The sequence below is a fragment of the Pan troglodytes genome, chromosome 13 (assembly GCF_028858775.2).
Source record: "Pan troglodytes isolate AG18354 chromosome 13, NHGRI_mPanTro3-v2.0_pri, whole genome shotgun sequence".
Taxonomy (NCBI): Eukaryota; Metazoa; Chordata; class Mammalia; order Primates; family Hominidae; genus Pan; species Pan troglodytes.
Window position 1 is genome coordinate 129,779,906 of NC_072411.2, and position 20,450 is coordinate 129,800,355.

The 20,450-nt window shown below is 36.4% G+C and overlaps 1 protein-coding gene across 11 annotated transcripts in view; it reads left to right on the top strand.

Moving 5' to 3' along the window:
• Window positions 1-19,003, top strand: part of AGFG1 (ArfGAP with FG repeats 1) — an 89,031-nt gene extending 70,028 nt beyond the window's left edge. For 3 of the 11 annotated variants that reach the window (XM_009444473.4, XM_009444477.4, XM_009444480.4), the window contains 4 exons: window positions 7,840-7,887; window positions 9,739-9,897; window positions 11,486-11,577; window positions 12,221-19,003. In XM_009444473.4, coding sequence (XP_009442748.2) covers window positions 7,840-7,887; window positions 9,739-9,897; window positions 11,486-11,577; window positions 12,221-12,280 — 359 coding nt within the window. In that variant the 3' untranslated portion in view covers window positions 12,281-19,003. The remainder of the gene's footprint in view (window positions 1-7,839; window positions 7,888-9,738; window positions 9,898-11,485; window positions 11,578-12,220) is intronic. The other 8 variants (XM_009444476.4, XM_009444479.4, XM_054679459.2 and 5 more) reach the window with 3 other exon arrangements.
• Window positions 19,004-20,450: the final 1,447 nt, after the last annotated feature.

Consider the following 20,450-nt stretch of genomic DNA (forward strand, 5'->3'; position numbering starts at 1 on the left):
GTTCCAACACTATGTTGAATAGGAGTGGTGAGAGAGGGCATACCTGTCATGTGCCAGTTTTCAAAGGGAATGCTTCCAGTTTTTGCCCATTCAGTATGATATTGGCTGTGGGTTCGTCATAAATAGCTCTTATTATTTTGAGATATGTTCCATCAATACCTAGTTTATTGGGAGTTTTTAGCATGAAGGGCTGTTGAGTTTTGTCAAAGGCCTTTTCTGCATCTATTGAGATACTCGTGGTTTTAGCCTTTGGTTCTGTGTATATGATGGATTATGTTTATTGATTTGCATATGTTGAACCAGCCTTGCATCCCAGGGGTGAAGCCAGCTTGATCATGGTGGATAAGCTTTTTGATGTGCTGCTGGATTTGGTGTGCCAGTATTTTATTGAGGATTTTTACATCGATGTTCATCAGGGATATTGGTCTAAAATTCTCTTTTTTTGTTGTGCCTTTGCCAGGCTTTGGTATCAGGATGATGCTGGCCTCATAAAATGAGTTAGGGAGGATTTCCTCTTTTTCTATTGATTGGAAGTTTCAGAAGGAATGGAACCAGCTCCTCTTTGTACCTCTGGTAGAATTTGGCTGTCAATCTGTCTGGTCCTGGACTTTTTTTGGTTGGTAGACTACTATTGCCTCAATTTCAGAGCCTGTTATTGGTCTATTCAGGGATTCAACTTCTTCCTGGTTTAGTCTTGAGAGGGTGTATGTGTCCAGGAATTTATCCATTTCTTCTAGATTTTCTAGTTTATTTGCATAGAGGTGTTTATAGTATTCTCTGATGGTAGTTTGTATTTCTGTGGGATCAGTGGTGATACCCCCTTTATCATTTTTTATTACATCTATTTGATTCTTCTCTCTTTTCTTCTTTATTAGTCTTGCTAGCGGTCTATCAATTTTGTTGATCTTTTCAAAAAACCAGCTCCTGGATTCATTGATTTTTTTGAGGGTTTTTTGTGTCTCTCTCCTTCAATTCTGCTGTGATCTTAGTTATTTCTTATCTTCTGCTGCCTTTTGAATATGTTTGCTCTTGCTTCTCTCGTTCTTTTAATTGTGATGTTAGGGTGTTAATTTTATATCTTTCCTGCTTTCTCGTGGGCATTTAGTGCTATAAATTTTCCTCTACACACTGCTTTAAATCTGTCCCAGAGATTCTGGTATGTTGTGTCTTTGTTCTCATTGGTCTCAAATAACATCTTTATTTCTGCCTTCATTTCATTATTCACCCAGTAGTCATTCAGGAGCAGGTTGTTCAGTTTCCGTGTAGTTTTGTGGTTTTGATTGAGTTTCTTAATCCTGAGTTCTAATTTGATTGCACTGTGGTCTGAGAGACAGTTTGTTATGATTTCTGTTATTTTGCATTTGCTGAAGAGTGCTTTACTTCCAATTATGTGGTCAATTTTGGAATAAGTGCGATGTGGTGCTAAGAGGAATGTATATTCTGTTGATTTGGGATGAAGAGTTCTGTAGATGTCTATTAGGTCTGCTTGGTGCAGAGCAGAGTCCAAGTCCTGGATATCCTTGTTAAATTTCTGTCTCATTGATCTGTCTAATGTTGACAGTGGGGTGTTAAAGTCTCCCATTATTATTGTGTGGGAGTCTAAGTCTCTTTGTAGGTCTCTAAGGACTTGCTTTTTAAATCTGGGTTCTCCTGTATTGGGTGCATATATATTTAGGATAGTTAGCTCTTCTTGTTGAATTGATCCCTTTACCATTATGTAATGGTCTTCTTTGTCTCTTTTGATCTTTGTTGGTTTCAAGTCTGTTTTATCAGAGACTAGGATTGCAACCTCTGCTTTTTTTTGTTTTCTATTTGCTTGGTAGATCTTCCTCCATCCCTTTATTTTGAGCCTATGTATGTCTCTGCACGTGAGATGGGTTTCCTGAATACAGCACGCTGATAGGTCTTGACTCTTTATCCAGTTTGCCATTCTGTGTCTTTTTTTTTTTTTTTTTTTTTTTGAGACGGAGTCTCGCTTTGTCACCCAGCCTGGAGTGCAGTGGCGCGATCTGGGCTCACTGCAGGCTCCGCCTCCTGGGTTCACGCCATTCTCCTGCCTCAGCCTTCCCAGTAGCTTGGACTACGGGCACCCACCACCACACCTGGCTAATTCTTTGTATTTTTAGTAGAGACGGGGTTTCACCTTGTTAGCCAGGATGGTGTCGATCTCCTGACCTCGTCATCTGCCTGTCTTGGCCTCCCAAAGTCAGTCTGTGTCTTTTAATTGGGGCATTTAGCCCATTTACATTTAAGGTTAATATTGTTATGTGTGAATTTGATCCTGTCATTATGATGTTAGCTGGTTATTTTGCTCATTAGTTGATGCAGTTTCTTCCTAGCATCGATGGTCTTTACAGTTTGGCATGTTTTTGCAGTGACTGGTACCGGTTGTTCTTTCTATGTTTAGTACTTCCTTCAGGAGCTCTTGTAAGGCAGGCCTGGTGGTGACAGAATCTCTCAGCATTTGCTTGTCTGTAAAGGATTTTATTTCTCCTTCACTTACAAAGCTTAGTTTGGCTGGATATGAAATTCTGGGTTGAAAATTCTTTTTTTAAAGAATGTTGAATATTGGCCCCCACTCTTTTCTGGCTTGTAGAGTTTCTGCTGAGAGATCCCCTGTTAGTCTAATGGGCTTCCTTTTGTGGGTAGCCCGACCTTTCTCTCTGGCTGCCCTTAACATTTTTTCCTTCATTTCAAGCTTGGTGAATCTGACAGTTATGTATCTTGGCGTTGCTGTTCTCAGGGAGTATCTTTGTGGTGTTCTCTGTATTTCCTGAATTTGAAGGTTGACTTGCCTTGCTAGATTGGGGAAGTTCTCCTGGATAATATCCTGCAGAGTGTTTTCCAACTTGGTTCCATTCTCCCCGTCACTTTCAGGTATACCAATCAGACGTAGATTTGGTCTTTTCACATAGTCCCGTAGTTCTTGGAGGCTTTGTTTGTTTCTTTTTACTCTTTTTTCTCTAAACGTCTCTTCTCACTTTATTTCATTCATTTGATGTTCAGTCACTGGTACCCTTTCTTCCACTTGATTGAATCAGCTACTGAAGCTTGTGTATGCGTCACATAGTTCTCGTGCCATGGTTTTCAGCTCCATCAGGTCATTTAAGATCTTCCCTACGCTGTTTATTTTGGTTTGCCATTCGTCTAATCTTTCTTCAAGGTTTTTAGCTTCCTTGCGATGGGTTCGAACATCCTCCTTTAGCTCTGAGAAGTTTGTTATTACCGATCTTCTCAAGCCTACTTCTGTCAGTTCGTCTAAAGTCATTCTCTGTCCAGCTTTGTTCCATTGCTGGCGAGGAGCTGCAGTCCTTTGGAGGAGAAGAGGCACTCTGGTTTTTAGAATTTTCAGCCTTTTTGCTCTGGTTTCTCCCCATCTTTGTGGTTTTATCTACCTTTGGTCTTTGATGATGGTGACCTACAGATGGGGTTTTGGTGTGGGTGTCCTTTTTTTTTGATGTTGATGCTACTCCTTTCTTTTTGTTACTTTTCCTTCAAACAGTCAGAACCCTCAGCTGCAGGTCTGTTGGAGTTTGCTGGTGGTCCACTCCAGACCCTGTTTGCCTGGGTATCACCAGCGGAGGCTGCAGAACAGCAAATATTGCAAAACAGCAAATGTTGCTGCCTGATCCTTCCTCTGGAAGCTTCGTCTCAGAGGGGCACCTGGCTGTATGAGGTGTCAGTCGGCCCCTACTGGGAGGTGTCTCCCAGTTAGGCTACTGCGGGGGTCAGGGACCCACTTGAGGAGGCAGTCTGGCCATTCTCAGATCTCAGACTCCATGCTGGGAGAACCATTGCTCTCTACAAAGCTGTCAGACAGAGACGTTTAAGTCTCCAGAAGTTTCTGCTGCCTTTTTTCAGCTATGCCCTGCCCCCAGTGGTGGAGTCTATAGAGGCAGGCAGGCCTTGTTGAGCTGCAATGGGCTCCACCTAGTTCAAGCTTCCTGGCCGCTTTGTTTACCAGGTCAAGCCTCAGTAATGGCAGGCGCCCCTCCCCCAGCCTTGCTGCCGCCTCGCAGTTCAATCAAGACTGCTGTGCTAGCAGTGAGCAAGGCTCCATGGGTGTGGGACCTGCTGAGCCAGGCGCGGGATATAATCTTCTGGTGTGCCGTTTGCTAAGACCTTTGGCAAAGTGCAGTATTAGGGTGGGAGTGTCCCGATTTTCCAGGTACCGTCTGTCACAGCTTCTGTTGGCTAGGAAAGGGAATTCCCTGACCCCTTGCACTTCCCGGGTGAGGTGATGCCCCGCCTTGCTTCGGCTCACACTCCGTGGGCTACACCCACTGTCCAACCAGTCCCAATGAGATGAACCCAGTACCTCAGTTGGAAATGCAGAAATCACCCTTCTTCTGTGTCGCTCACGCTGGGAGCTGTAGACTGGAGCTGTTCCTATTCTGCCATCTTGGAACTCCCTTCTGGGGCTGTAGCTTTTTAAAAAACTGTAATATTACATAGTAACTCTCATTAGGAGATTAGCCTATTGTGGCCTAATTTTCAGATTCTATGATATTTAGTGTTTTTCCCCCCCTCAGAGCCCTTAAATCTAATTAATAGAGGTTAAAATAATTTTTAAATAGTAGGAAATTTTTATAACTCTTAGGTCTCTCCTTTGTCACTGAATGGATAGTCATTATTTCCTACCATTTATTTTAATGAATGAATGGTTTCAAAGATTTTTTTTCCCTAAGGAAAGGTACTTACCAAAATGCAGAGCTTATTGGATGGCATCTGGCCCTCAGATCTTTGTTTTATTACCTAGGTGGAAACCAATTTGCTAAGATTAATGAATTTGCCTTAAAGGTTCAAAATTCAGTAATGGCTGATCTGATATTAATACCCAGAATGCTTCTGAACCAACACTGTTTTTGTTCCAGTACAGTTGCCTCCATATTTATACTTCAGTTTCACATTGATGAAACATACACAAATTAACATTATGCACTATTCCTTATATCTAAATACTTAGTAGGCTCACTTCACTTGCCTAGCATACTCAGGAAGTGAGGATTAATACAAAAAAGGGTTGGAGGTAGCTGAGCAAAAGCAAAGAAAAAACCCTAAGTAGAAAGTTACCTTGGGCTGTGAAGGATATATTTTGTTTATAGAATTGCTGCTGATTTGCTCTCCTTGTGCTCTTTCCCTCTCAATTTACTCTTAATATTTGGACATCTCTAATATTTAATAATCTACAATTGGTATTTTAAAAAGGAGCCAGAAATGGAAATTGCCAACGTGGTAATCAAAACAAGAAAGACAGGAAAGTTGTAAAAATTAACACAACAGAAAAATTAAGCTTAATAGCAGTCTGGAGAAAATATTTGCAAATCCTACATCTGATAAGGGACTTGTATTCAGAATGTGCAAAGAACTCGTAACGACTAAATAATAAAAAGACACCCCAATTAAAAAGTGAGCAAAATATTTGAATAGACATTTCTCTAAGAAGGTATACAGATGGCCAATAAAAGAAAAGACAGTGATGAACAATGTAAGGAGGTAGAGAAAATAGAAACCTCGTATATTGCTTGTGGGAATATAAAATGGTACAACCCCTTGGAAAACATTTTGGCAGTTCCTCAAAATGGTCATCATGGAGTTACCATATAACCTAACAGAGTGCCACTATTAGGAATATACCAAAGAGGAATGAAAACATAGATCTGCACAAAAATTTGTACACAAATGTTCATACCATCAGTATTTATCATCGCTAAGAAGTAGAAACAACCCAAGTGCCCATCAACTGATGAAACCAAATGTCGAATAGTCATACAGTGACAAATTACTTGATAATAAAAAGTGATGAAGCATTGATACATGCTACAACATGGATGAACCTTGAAAACATTCTGCTGAGCAGAAGAAACTCGTCACAAAAGGCCACATATTTGTGGTGGCCATTTGTATGAAATGTCCAGAATTGGAAAGAAAAAGTAGATCAATGATTGCCAGGGGGTAGGGTTTTAGTAGTGGTGGGGCAGCATGGGAAGTGACAGCTGATAAGTATCACATTTCTTTTGAGGGGGATGAAAATATTCTAAAATTAGATTCTGATGGTGGTTGTACATCCCTGTGAATATATTTAAAGAATCATTGAATTCTATAAGTGAATGAATTGTGTGTAGTATGTGAACTATATTTCAGAAAGCTGTAAAAAGTCTAAAAAAAGTTTAGAGCAGTTCAGGACCAGAGCTTGGGGGGCATCTTTGTTGCAGACTGAGGTATAGTGATTAATATTGGTTAACAGTCACTGTTGGCTAAAAGTCAGTTTTTGCCAGTGCGTTTTGTGAAACATGTCTCCTGTAATGTTGTTAGCAAAATTCTGTGGAAAAGTGTTCTATGTCTAAATACATATGAGAAATGCTGGAATAAACACAGTTTAATCAATGTCATTAATGCAGGACTGCTCTGAGCCTGTAAAGTGCTTTAAGAAAGTAGATAAGGCCGGGTGCAGTGGCTCACGCCTGTAATCCCAGCACTTTGGGAGGCCGGGGCAGGCAGATCACGAGGTCAGGAGATCGAGACCGTCCTGGCTAACACGATGAAACCCCATCTCTACTAAAAATACAAAAAATTAGCTGGGCATGGTGGCGGGCACCTGTAGTCCCAGCTACTTGGGAGGCTGAGGCAGGAGAATGGCGTGAACCCAGGAGGTGGAGCTTGCAGTGAGCCGAGATCACACCACTGCACTCCATCCTGGGCGACAGAGCGAGACTCCGTCTCAAAAAGAAAAAAAAGAAAGTAGATAAATATAAGGGCCACATTAATTTTTCACAGGCCCTTCTCCCTCAGTTAACCTTTTTTTTTGTATTTAGAACACAGTGACACTTTTTTAAGTTAGCAAGAAAATTACATTCATTGAGTATTTATTGCAAAGCACTCTAATTTGTTGTTACATTTATTCTTCACAGCAGCTTTGTGAAGTATAGATACTATTATCTCTATCCCTCCACCTCATTTGCAGATGAGGAAACTGAAGCTTATAAAATAAAGTAACATCATGCAGCCAGAAAATGACAGAACCACAACTCAGAACCATTCAATTTTTTAATCATTCTTATGCCAATTTAAAAAGTATTCTAATTTTAAATCCATGGAAATATATTTTAGACACAATCTTCAGATTGTTAAAATGAACAAACAAAAGGTACTAGTATTTAACAATTTAAGTTTACTTTCTATTCATTTTATATGTAACCTGTCTGTCCTCAAACATGCCAGGTGAGTAAGATCTGTACAAGATGCCTTTTTCTTTTTTCTCTCTTCTTTTCAGCCATTGTATTTTAACCTGTAAATACCGCTTACCTTTCTCTTGAACTAGAATATTTAATAATTTTTCCCTTGTAATACTTAATTAGTTCGAGTTATTTGTGTATTTCTAGTTAATGTGCTGATTTGTAAATAAAACAATCTAGCATTGTTCATGCACTCTCTCCCAAGACTTGGTTTTGATCCTAAATGTAGATGCTGGATAATCTCATATGATCCTATGAATAGCGTATTTAGATGTAGCTTATGATGCCTACAAAGCATTTTTTAATGACTGTAAAAAAGTTGATGCCTATTTGTTTAAAAAATTGATTTCATCACTGTTTCTTAATTTGTTATTTATTATTCTAATCTCCCCTTTATTTTAAACAGTATAAATATTACAGGTCATGAATATGGTTGAAATTAAAAGTCTTATTTTGTGAATGTGTTTTTGTTATGTATTATGCTACCCCCTTAGCAACAGTACACTCGAATTTTATAACTTTTTAATGAAACTAGTATACTTTTATTTTAACAGTAGTTATCTATAAATTAATTGACGTTGGTCTCTTTATGGCTTTCCATAAGGCCTTTCTGGAGCAATGCATTCTCAAGTGTTTCCTCACGCTCATTTTGGTAGGTGGCCACAATTAATATCTAGATTTGTGTGGCAATTTGTCTACCTGCTTGTGGAAGCTTCTGCTAGTGTTCTGGATCCCTGCATGTGGAATTAAGTTTTTTTCCATGTTTTAAAATGGAGTGGGCATGGATGTGTGGCATTGGGATTACATTGTATTTAAAATTACATGGAAATGTTTTTAGTGATTTATGTGTAAATGCTGAAAAGCATTACTGCTTACCTACATGGTCATATTAGAATGTTAATAGCCGTTTTGATTCTTTTTCTTGAGTTTGAATTCATGGTACTTTGAGTGACGCCTTTTTGATATACCAAACCATTTTACTGCATTATTCCATGGAGTTTGGTTTTGCTTAACTGTATTCAAGTTTTGCTTTTAAGTGCTCTCTTAAAGTGATTTGTCAAAGTTACGTCGGTGCATTGTTGTCTGTTATGAAGCCCTCCTGTTACCCTTGCAGTGTGCTTATTATTCTTTAATTCACCTGCTTCCCAATGGCCTGTTTTTCCTTTTTTTTGCATTAGTAATAAAAAAGTAATTTTTTAATATTCTAATTAGGTTCATTGAGCAGAATTGCATTGTTACAAACATACGACTACAGGGATTACTTTGGGCAACATCTATAACTTGTTTTTCAGCTTTTTAAAAATAAAAGACATTCCGTGTAATATTTTTTAGTATTTAATTTCTGTGCCTTAAATCAATGAACAAATTGGTAAATTTGTTAAAATCAGGAAATTTAGTGAATTTTCATGGTATTTTGATTGCATCATGCTAAGAATATTTCATTATGTAATTACTAATAGTCTATATTCAAAGCAACATTATTGGCTCTTATTTTACTGAGACCCTTCCTAAAACACATAGTTGGAGGTTTTGTTTTTAATATTCACTAGTAATAAATAACATACTGTAAGTGGATAGTAAAGAGGGAAATGATGGCAGCATTCCACATATGTAGCAGTTGTTCACACACATTTCTCCCGATGTGGTAATACTCTGTCCACCAAGTAATACCAGCTAGGCATGGCAAGCCAAGGAAGAATACAGTAGCATTGAACACTTTGGCCATTTATTCTGCATTCTTCCTAGGAATGCTTATTTCACTTCTAATCTTTATGGATTTCACACTAATTTCGATAGCTCAGTTGCCCTAACCTTCCTTCAGTCTTGCAAAGCTGTCTTCATTTACCTTCCATAAGAGGGTGGGAGTTGTGTGTGTGTGTGTGTATGGAATTGATTTAATAGGAAAATATCCTTTTAATTGTGTTAGTGTTGTTAAGAGAATCCCTCTTCTCTGGCTGTAGTTACAAAGCTGCATAGGTTCTGAGTGGTCTGCCTGTAACTAACTGTTTGTCCTATAAGTCCTGTTCTTTTTAGCGAACTATTCTTCAGCGGTTTAAAATTTTTTTTTACAGGAACACATATGATGTTATGACAGATACTTCAGGAGATAAAATTTTGGCTGTTATTTTACTGCATATAACAAAACAAAACTAAAAACAAAAATGTATACTAGTATACATATTAATTGCATGATCTTTAAAACACAAGACTACTGTTTAGACTTGAATTTATAATTTGAGAAATTGTCTTGGGATTTCAAACAACAGCTTTAGTAGTTAGTTTCATTCTGGTCATTGTGTTTTAGAAGAATAAAATTTCTACAAGTTATGTTAAACTGTGTAGCACTAAAACTCATTGTTAACTTTGTTGGAATTTTGGAATTAACCCTGCCTTTAATGTACATCTTAGTATTTTTCAAGGTAAATGATGTCTTTTTTACAATGTTGTGAGAAACTAAACATATCCTGTTGTATGTAACTGATCAGCCCTTCTCTTCTGTCAGCGGCAACCTTTGGCACTGCATCCATGAGCATGCCCACGGGATTCGGCACTCCTGCTCCCTACAGTCTTCCCACCAGCTTTAGTGGCAGCTTTCAGCAGCCTGCCTTTCCAGCCCAAGCAGCTTTCCCTCAACAGACAGCTTTTTCTCAACAGCCCAATGGTAAGATCTAACATTTGGCGAGCTGTAAGTTCATTTTATGTATCCTTTTTATATCATAATGTTGTGTGCTTGGGCAGGAAGACTTTTCTAAAGAATACTATAGTATTATCTACTGAGTGTTTACACAAAAATAAAAGCCTTTGGTGATTTGGACCTCAGAAAGCTAAGTGATTTTACAAGTTTTTGTGAGCAGGTAACAATTTGTGGGAAATCAGTGACTATGTAAAGAGCATCCCGTCATTCTCAGAATTTCTATTGCCTTTTTCTGATTATTTCATCTTACATGTTCTAATATGCCTCTTGATTTTAAAAGGAGAATTTATACACCTAGAATGTTGGGATTTTTTTTTCCTTTCAGGACAGAAATGTGTACCTTTTTGTGTGTGAAATAGACTACTTTTCTAATTTGGTAACTATACTGTAGTTAGAGTTTGTTATTTGATTTTAGGAAGAGACAAGAAGATTAACTCGACATTTTTACGTATTTCTGTCATTTGCTTCAGTTTGAAGTGCATAGATTTGAAGATTCTTGAATCACAACTATGTGTTTTCTTTTTTCTTTTTTTTTTTTTTAAGTAAGTGGTTATTTAAAAATCTGAAATATGGGCTGGGCGTGGTGGCTTACGCCTGTAATCCCAGCACTTTGGGAGGCCGAAGTGGGCGGATCATCTGAGCTCGGGAGTTCAGGACCAGCCTGACCAACATAGAGAAACCCCGTCTCTACTAAAAATACAAAATTAGCCAGGCGTGGTGGCACATGCCTGTAATCCCAGCTGTTCAGGAAGGCCGAGGCAGGAGAATTGCTTGAACCCGGGAGGCGGAGGTTGTGGTGAGCCGAGATTGCCATTGCACTCCAGCCTGGGTGACAAGAGCGAAATTCCATCTCAAAAAAAAAAAAAAAAAATCTGAAATATGGACCCTGGAAGAGCCATAAATAATAAAAATATTTCCTACAAAATACTGTGATGTTTACATAGAAATCATTGTGTTGTCTGCACAGCCTGTTCCAAATAGTCACAAGCTCGTCTAGTAACGAAATTCTATAAATTTTAGTTATTGAGACAAGTTAGAATGAAAGAGCTGAATGAAAGTTCTCTTGGCCAGGTGTGATGGCTCACGCCTATAATCCCAGCCCTTTGGGAGGCCAAGACAGGTGGATCACTCGAGTCCAGGAGATTGAGACCAGCCTGGGCAATGTAGTGAAATCCTGTCTACAAAAAATACAAAAATTAGCTGGGCGTGCTGGCGTGTGCCTGTAGTTCCAGCTACTCGGGAAACTGAGGTGGAAGGATCACCAGAGCCCTGGAGGTTGAGGCTGCAGTGAGCCATGATCATGCTACTGGACTCTGGCCTGGGTAATAGAGTGAGATCCTGTCTCAAAAAAAAAAAAAAAAAAAAGTTATTTTAAGACATGCTACAGTAAGTTTGTCTCTGGTATCTGAAAGAGCTTGAGGCCTAACAACTTAACTTTAACATTTTATTTTTGCTGCTCTGGTAGGAATGTCTCTGAAAGTTATTATGAGGCTTTATAAGCATCAGATTGTCTCTTGAAGGTATAGGTTATAATTGGTGGTTCTGTTTTAACAAGGTGCAGGTTTTGCAGCATTTGGACAAACAAAGCCAGTGGTAACCCCTTTTGGTCAAGTTGCAGCTGCTGGAGTATCTAGTAATCCTTTTATGGTAAGCAAAATTTAAAATTAAATACCTTATAAGTTGTTAAATCTTATTTTAAAATTAGGAATAGCAGGATGTTAATATTCCTAGATGGTATTTGGTGTTATATTGATATGAGTGACATCATAAGATTGTACAAATTGACACAGAGCCATTATGTGTGATCCTTTTCTGACCTTTTAAAAAATTAGTTGCAAATCAAAGCATTGATAGTTTTTAAAAAATTAGTTGCAAATCAAAGCATTGACAGTAGATCAGCTATTTTATAATGTGAAACATCTGCTTTCTTGTCAAAATAACACTTTATGAGAGGCCCTAGGAATTAGTGAACATAAAAGAGAGGTCTTAAGAGTCAGAAGTTTTGTTTGAATCACAATCACAAGTGCTTTTCTAAGACCATTCTAAGATTCTTCTTAGAATCTATTATAAGAACTGTTTGAAATACTGGATATGAAAGACGTAGCACAGTTCATGACACATAGTAGTTTGATATAGCTTATTGCCAATAACAAATATTATTGCCAATAATTTTTAAAAAATTCTTAACCAAAAAGTCTAATTAAAAAAATTAAATTCAGTTTAATGTTTTTATATTTTGTACATGCACTACTTTTGTCTCTTTATTTATTTGTCTTATGTTTTCCTTTAGACTGGTGCACCAACAGGACAATTTCCAACAGGAAGCTCATCAACCAATCCTTTCTTATAGCCTTATATAGACAATTTACTGGAACGAACTTTTATGTGGTCACATTACATCTCTCCACCTCTTGCACTGTTGTCTTGTTTCACTGATCTTAGCTTTAAACACAAGAGAAGTCTTTAAAAAGCCTGCATTGTGTATTAAACACCAGGTAATATGTGCAAAACCGAGGGCTCCAGTAACACCTTCTAACCTGTGAATTGGCAGAAAAGGGTAGCGGTATCATGTATATTAAAATTGGCTAATATTAAGTTATTGCAGATACCACATTCATTATGCTGCAGTACTGTACATATTTTTCTTAGAAATTAGCTATTTGTGCATATCAGTATTTGTAACTTTAACACATTGTTATGTGAGAAATGTTACTGGGGAAATAGATCAGCCACTTTTAAGGTGCTGTCATATATCTTGGAATGAATGACCTAAAATCATTTTAACCATTGCTACTGGAAAGTAAGAGAGTCAAAATTGGAAGGTTTTATTCATTCTTGAATTTTTCCTTTCTAAAGAGCTCTTCTATTTATACATGCCTAAATTCTTTTAAAATGTAGAGGGATACCTGTCTGCATAATAAAGCTGATCATGTTTTGCTACAGTTTGCAGGTGAAAAAAAATAAATATTATAAAATATGCTATTGTTTTTGTGTTCTTGCTGCAATGCCTTTACCAAAGTGGCCTTAAATATGAGTAGTGAATTGAGAACATCTTGAATTCTTAAAAGACTTCTTAGTGACTTTTTATAAAAAGGCCATGTAGAAAATTTATTAAAACTACTATGACTGCTACATTCAGGAATATGCCAGTGGTAAAGCATTTAAATGTAGCTTGTCAGATTTACCATAATCCTACTAATTTCTTTGCAGCTTATTAATTTTGTGAAATTTGTATATATGAAGAATTTGCATGTATGTGTATTTACAAATTTTTCTAAGTATCTTGAATTCTCAGACTGCAAAAGGCCTATTTTAACTATTGATTTTTTTAAAAAAAAATTGTCTTTGAATGTATTGGAAGTAGACATGCATTAACTGTGACATTATTGCACCTCAGTTTTTTTCTTTCTTTTTTTGGGCAAACTGATATTATCTATAGGATATTTGTTTATGTTTGTTTTTTGGGGGAAAGAAACTGGAACTCAGTGTTACCTTAAAGTTACGGAATACTTTGTTTTAAAGGAAAAGATAATAAGTTTAGTTATATCTTTTTGTTAATATTCAAATGAACTTGTTTAAGTATCTATGTACAGTAATGCCTCATTCATCTAGAGGTAATCTGGCAGTCTTGTGAAAACCGAACACAACTCAGAAACTTGGAATCGTTTTTTTTAAAAATGCCTCTGAGCAACCCATATAAGTCACAAAGTCTGTGTGTTAGAGCTTATGCATTTGTTTTTATGAGAGATTTTAATAAATTTAATTATTTGCTTGTCCAGACTATAGCATATTAGCTGTTTAGAAGGGATGGCTTGAAAGGAAGGAGACTGAAAAACACTCTGAGGAGCATACACTGTCCAAGGCCATTAGTGTAAGGACCGCTACCCAGCCTAGAGGACATCACTATACTACATCATCTGATGATCATTCTTTATTATGCCTCTAGGTAATTAAGTAAAGGTGAAATTGCATACACAGATATGTAGTACATATTTTAAAAGTTTTATCTTAAATTGATTAAAACTTTTTAAAAAGCTTTGGTATTAAAAGAGGTAAACATCAGTTTCCTCAAACATTTTATTCATGTTGAATGCCTTTTTGCAATGATGACTGAGTTGTTATCATAGCATTTTAAAACCTGTATAGTGTTTTAGACTTGTTAAAACATTGCTGTCTAGTGTACATCTAGCTAAAAGTGTGGTTTATCTAAACCGTTTTAATAAGCAAGATGACTGGGAAATCTCTGCCCCTTTTCTGAGCAGTATGCCTCTTCTTTTAGAATTAAATGAATGCTGCACAGGTCCAGATGTGTGTTGATGTAGACTTGAAATGTCTCCACATTTTGGAGGACTTCCTCAGCCCTTTTCATTGAGGGAAAATATATTTGAATTTCTGTTTTAGATTGTATCGGGTCCCAGTTGATTCATGTGTACAAAGTTATGCTACCTAATTACAGACCATTACCCAAATATCCTGCCAGGCTTTCCATCTGAATAGTAAATTAAACAGTTGTTATCAAAATAATTTTAAAGACTATTTCTTTTTCTGGGTAACTATTGAAGTTTGTAATTAAATGGGGGCTCTTAGTGACTTTAAATTAGCGCTTATAAAATAAAAATGTTTAGTTCAAGAAGAGACCCAAGCTGGGTATGGTGGTGTGAGAGCCTGTGAGTCCTAGCTACCTGGAGGTGAGGTGGGAACATCACTTGAGCCCAGGAGTTGGAGGCTGCAGTGTGCTACGATCACACCACTGCACACCAGCCTGGGGATAGAGTGAGATCCCATCTCTAAAAAATGAAAAAAAGAAGAGAGGTAGCTTTAAAGTGGTTTTTCTCATGATATTCACTGTTTATTATTAAAGAAAATCAGCTTTCGTTAGACTTTCACATTTAGATTTATTCTAGTTTTATATAGACCATCAAAATTATGTTGAGTACTAAAAAGGAGAAAAAATCCTGGAAGGTAACAAGGCTGAAGACCTTCAAATTTCCTGGCTTACTGGTTTAGTCACATCATTTTTCCTGTTCAGGTATCTGCAGATATCCCTGTTCAGGAAAGATCTTTTTTCAGGATGGCAAACTTTTGACATAGTTTAAAGACATTTTTTCCCCATTTTTTGAAATAGAGAATATTTTATTATTTTTGTGAAAATAGAGTTTTGGTAATCACTTTCTTCCTCAAAATAAGTCCTTCTGTTAATTTGTAAAAGCACATTAGTGCTTTACCTGTGAAATTCCCCGCCCCCCTGCACACACACCCACTTTAGTACAGTTCCTGTCAATTGGCAACATGGAGAGGGTGACCTGGCTGCTGGTTTACCACTGTACCAACATCTCTGGAGCATTTTAGTTTCAGAACCTTAACACTCCCCAACAGCTTTGTTGATGTAGCTTGTATCTCTGAGAATTTATTGTATTAAAATTAATACTGAGATATTTTTAAAACATGTTTATTTAAGTATAACAGTAATAAACTAATAACTTGCTAACATAAATACCATTTTTGATAAAAATAACTTTTCCAAAACAAAAACTAATGAGAACAGGAACATTGTTTTACATTTTATGCATTTAAATCTGGCTTAATAAAAGCAGTGAGATTTTCATGCTGCTTTTGCATTCCAACTTAAAAATTACACAGCATACACACGCTAGAAAACTCCACTGTGCACTTGTGAGATCAGGAGAAGGAAAACTTTATAATATCTCAGTAGTACAATGAAAATAGTTTGACTTTTCACAGCCTTTCAAAGAAAGGGTTGTAGGGACCATTAAGGGTCTCCAGACTCTTTGAGAACCACTATACTTTAAATTTGTGTATTTCTAGAACAGTATTTACTTGCAGGGCAAACATAACTATTCCCTGGGTTTTTTTTGTTTGCTAGTGAGAAGAACTGAAATTGCAGACTTTTTAACACTACTTCAAGGTAATAATAGCAGTGGTATTATGGGCTGTGTATGAGATAGTCATTTGTAAAACAATTTTCATATTTCATCTCTTACAATCCCTGCAGTGGACCTATACTTTTAGGGTGAAAGAAGCAAAGCATAGAGAGGTTAAGCTAGTGGCAGCTTTTTGCTCTGGGGAACAGATTTGGATTAAATGCTATCACATTTATATATGAATGCATTCTTTCTTAATATTTTGAAATTCTGAACAAGTTAATGTTCTTGTCTTGTATATCTAAAAAAACTTTAATCAGTTGAATTCCTTTCATAATTTGATGAAGTCAGTACAGTTTATTCTTGTTTTTTTTTTTTAACTTTAGAAGTAAATTAATATGGTAACCAGTGGAGCGTGCTTTAGATTGAAGACTCATCTGAAGTATCACAGACTCCTATTTTGTAAAGCATTCCACCTTTATTGATACAGTTTGTGGCCTATACACTTTTAAAATTTATTTTTTAAAAGGTGATATTAAAATTTGTATTTAATTAACCTGTTGTATTCATCCTCAGTTAAGTTTTTCTTTTTATGTTTTAAAACTTAGTGACATTAAACTTTTCACGTGGTTGTTTGTGAACAGATGAATATATAACCACGATGTAATCCAGTGTTGTGCTGCTGAATGTTTAACAACCATCTTTCATGAAAGAAAAAAGGCCCTGTTTTGTAGCATTTACTAATATTTATGGTATAAATACTGTCTTCATGGTGATTTTACCTGCCAATCTGATGTCATTAAATGCAGTTTGATGAAAGAGATAGCCAACCAGTGGCTTTCCCAAGCCTTTGCAAACCAGCTTCAGCACAGCAAAGGACATACAATTCCACAACTCATTAATTAAATGTATTGGTCATTTGATGATTATATCCAGTATTTGGAGAGCTTTTATATTGTTAATTCATTTAGCAAGCATTTGAACACTTGTTTATTTTTAGAGATATACTGGGCACTGAGGTATTTAATCTGCAAAGACCCAAGTATTGTGAACCTTGGTTTTAAAAAGTCCAATTATTGTGCTCTTATAGGGGTTGCACATTCAAGGCTTACACTGAATTCTGTCTGCAGTTCTGTTTTGTGTGACCAGCACAGTGTTTTAAAACGTTGCATTCTGAATCCATCTTTTTGAAATGGGGCATGTACTCTTAAGGTGGCCACTAGCTTACCACTCCCAATTTTTCTTAGTCTCAAACATTCACATGTTTTTCAAGGCCTTGGAGTTGGCAAATCCTGAATATATAGTGAAGGTAGGAAATAGCTCTTCTTATGCCACATCTTAGTCTGATTTTGAAGTCAGTTGTGTAAGTTTGGGCTGACAGTGGTATTTTCCAGTGAAGACTATTGCCAAGAATGCATATCATTCTGCTTATTTTATTCTAGTGGATAAAAATTCAACGTATATTTAAGTGTATTTTTGACATCTGTGCTTGTCCAACACAGGGCTGTAGGGACTGATGAAAAGAGAATGTTGTGATTTGAGCTTTTATAAAAAAAGATAAGTGATCCTAGATAAAATATTTTAGATGGTGATTAAAATGCCCATAGATTAATTTTTTAATCGGTTCTCTGAAATCTTGAGATGTTATCCAAGTTACAATTTAAGCAATGAGAGTAAAATTTGAATTCTAAATTCTCAGCATCTTCCCTCATTCTTGAGTGGAGAGACAGAGGAAGCAAACGCCAAGGAGCCTTCTAATTTTGACTATATGATCATTAACTAAAGGCAGCAAGGGATTGTAAACTAATCTTACATAGTCAATGTTTCATAGAATGCTTTGGTTACAATCAGGTTTTTTAAAGACTTTAAAGGTTTTTTGTATGTTATAATATATGCTTATGATTTCTAAAAATTATGCAGTATACACAAAGGGCATAAAGTCAAAAAGTATGTCTCCCTCTGTGACTTTATTCTCACACCCCAGAGGTATATAATTTCTTGTATTCTTGTGTAGTCTTTAAGAAATGTTATCATTTATTTTATATATGGCTCTCTCTCTATATGCCTCTTCCTGTTCTTATTTTAAATGTTCAATTTTGTGACTTGGTTCTTGTTTAACTTGGTTGTCTTTCCATATTGCCACCTTCCAGCTCTAACATTATTTTAATGTCTCCAGGATTCCATTATATGGATGTCCCTTTGGGAGAACATTTGTTTATAGACTTTTCTACTAAAAATATTGTTATAATGATAATATCCTTATGCATATATGAAGATTACTCTTGATTCTGCCTGACTGGAAACTTTATTAATAAAGTAGACATTATTCTATTTTGAGGCTCACCAGCTGTGTAGGTATGATCTTGTGCTTCCATTTAAGAAATTCTTCCATTTAAAGAAGAAAAAAAACTCTCTAATTGACTATCTGAAGATATATGAAAAATCCTATGCTTTTAAATTAAACTATTAAGACAGTCCATTGAAAGATTGTGGAAGTTCACATCTATTTTGCACCTTAATTTTTTCATTGTCCCTACTCATGACTCTAAAAAGTGCATGGCTTGGGGCTATACTTTGTTTTGCAGTTTGTTGGTATCGTGCCTTTCCTTATCTACATTAGCTTAGACTATACCTTATTTTTAAGAAGAGAAAGTGGAAATTAACTGTGGCAAAACCTATTTTGGCACAACCACATTTGTTCATTATACAAAATTAGCTTCCTATGCTTTAGAAAAAATGTGAGTTATTACTCTGAAAGTTGTGATTCTGATTCCTCATGGTTTGGAGCTCAGAAATTTCTTAACATGTCTTTGCTGTTAGTCAAGCACAGGATTTGTTTTCTGCAAAAGTTTATTTTCAATGAAGAATACTTGTCCTAATAGCTCATAAAAAGTACCTTTGCACTTTAAATCCTAGGAATAGGGAACAAGGAAACTTACTGGGAAGTTCAAAAGAAAGAATAACAGGACCTTCTAGTCAGCAGGGCATGTTTGGAAAATGTTAATACGCCATGATTTTTGAAGACCAATTTTAGTTCAGGAGGTGGTTTTAAATATTGGATGAAAACTTACAGGCTGTTTTCAATATTCATTTCTGAAATACTTTAGTATGATAGATAAATTTGGTTCTTGTTCATTGTGAAATACTGTTGGAAGAATTTTTTTCAAAATAAAGACTTCTGAATTTGTGTACCATTTGGGAATAGCCTCTTTCATTTAAATGAGTGTCAAATCTGGAAAATTGGAAGAATATTTCTTCCTTTCGTCATTCACATTATGCATTCCTGTAAAGCAGCTCATGCATTTACTTCCAGCTTAACCTGTTTTCCATTAATTAATAAGTTTTGCCATTTTTTCTGTATTTTTAAATTAAAATCTTCATTTTTAAAAAGCAGGATCTATTTGTTACTTAATTTGCAATATTTTTTTTTCAAAGATGGATTTTTTTTTTTCTCGAGTACACATTGATGGAAGTTGGTTTTAAGAAAGCATTGTAATGGGAATTTACCTACCTTACTACTGTTGAAGTTTAGAAGGTAAATGCTGAACTGTTTGTCACATCCCTAATCTTATTTCTCTGTAGTGGTTAGTGACTATTATTTGTTATGAGTCCATCTTGATTATTCTGTACATCTTGTTTAAATTATTTTCACTAACCATCACCAGAACACAGAAGAAAATTTTGTTTCCTTAGAATCAATGAGTATTTCCACCACCCGAGGGTGGGGGACAAGAAGGAGAGAACTAATGTTTGTTTTAGCCTCTTTAATGAGAAACTATTCAAATTATTTTTCTTCATATTTTTTTCTCAAATGGTATGCTAATGATTTTTGCTGACCTGAAGATTTGGGGCTCTGTGAAAAGTACTATACCAGAGTTAAATTGCCTGTGTTCTTTTCTGCCATTAACTGGCTTTGGGTTGGGAAATTCAGATAATTCCACTTTTCCAACTTTAAAATGAGATCTCTTTCAAGACAAAATTGCCCCCAACCATTTGGAATATGTGTTTAAATTAGACAGTAATGCTTTGGAAAGTGGAATTAAACATTTCAGAATAATAGCTGTTAGGCCGGGCTCAATGGCTCACGCCTGTAACCCCAATACTTTGGGAGGCCGAGGCAGGTGGATCACCTGAGGTCAGGAGTTCGAGACCAGCCTGGCCAACATGTTAAAACCCTATCTCTATTAAAAATACAAAAATTAGGCATGGTTGGCAGGTGCCCGTTGTCCCAGCTACTTGGGAGGCTGAGGCAGGAGAATTGCTTGAACCAGGGAGGTGGAGGTTGCAGTAAGCTGAGATTGCGCCACTGCACTCTAACTTGGGCAACAAGAGTGAGATTCTGTCTCAAAAAATAATAATAATTAAAAAATAATAGTTGTTAGATTGAACATATAAAACACGTTTTTGTAGATAAAAATTGCCAGGTGTCAGCAACTTTGACAATTTTTAAATCACCAACTTGTGCCATTTACCTCATCTAATTGATCCCATTTAATGGACACAACAACCCTTTAAGGCAGTATTTGTCAGAAGAAAACACAAGTGTTCGCTTGACCAGGATTGCACAGCTAATTAGTAAGTGGCAGGAGTAGAATTCTGTCTGACTTTAAAATTAATCTTCCTGTCAATATTGTATTC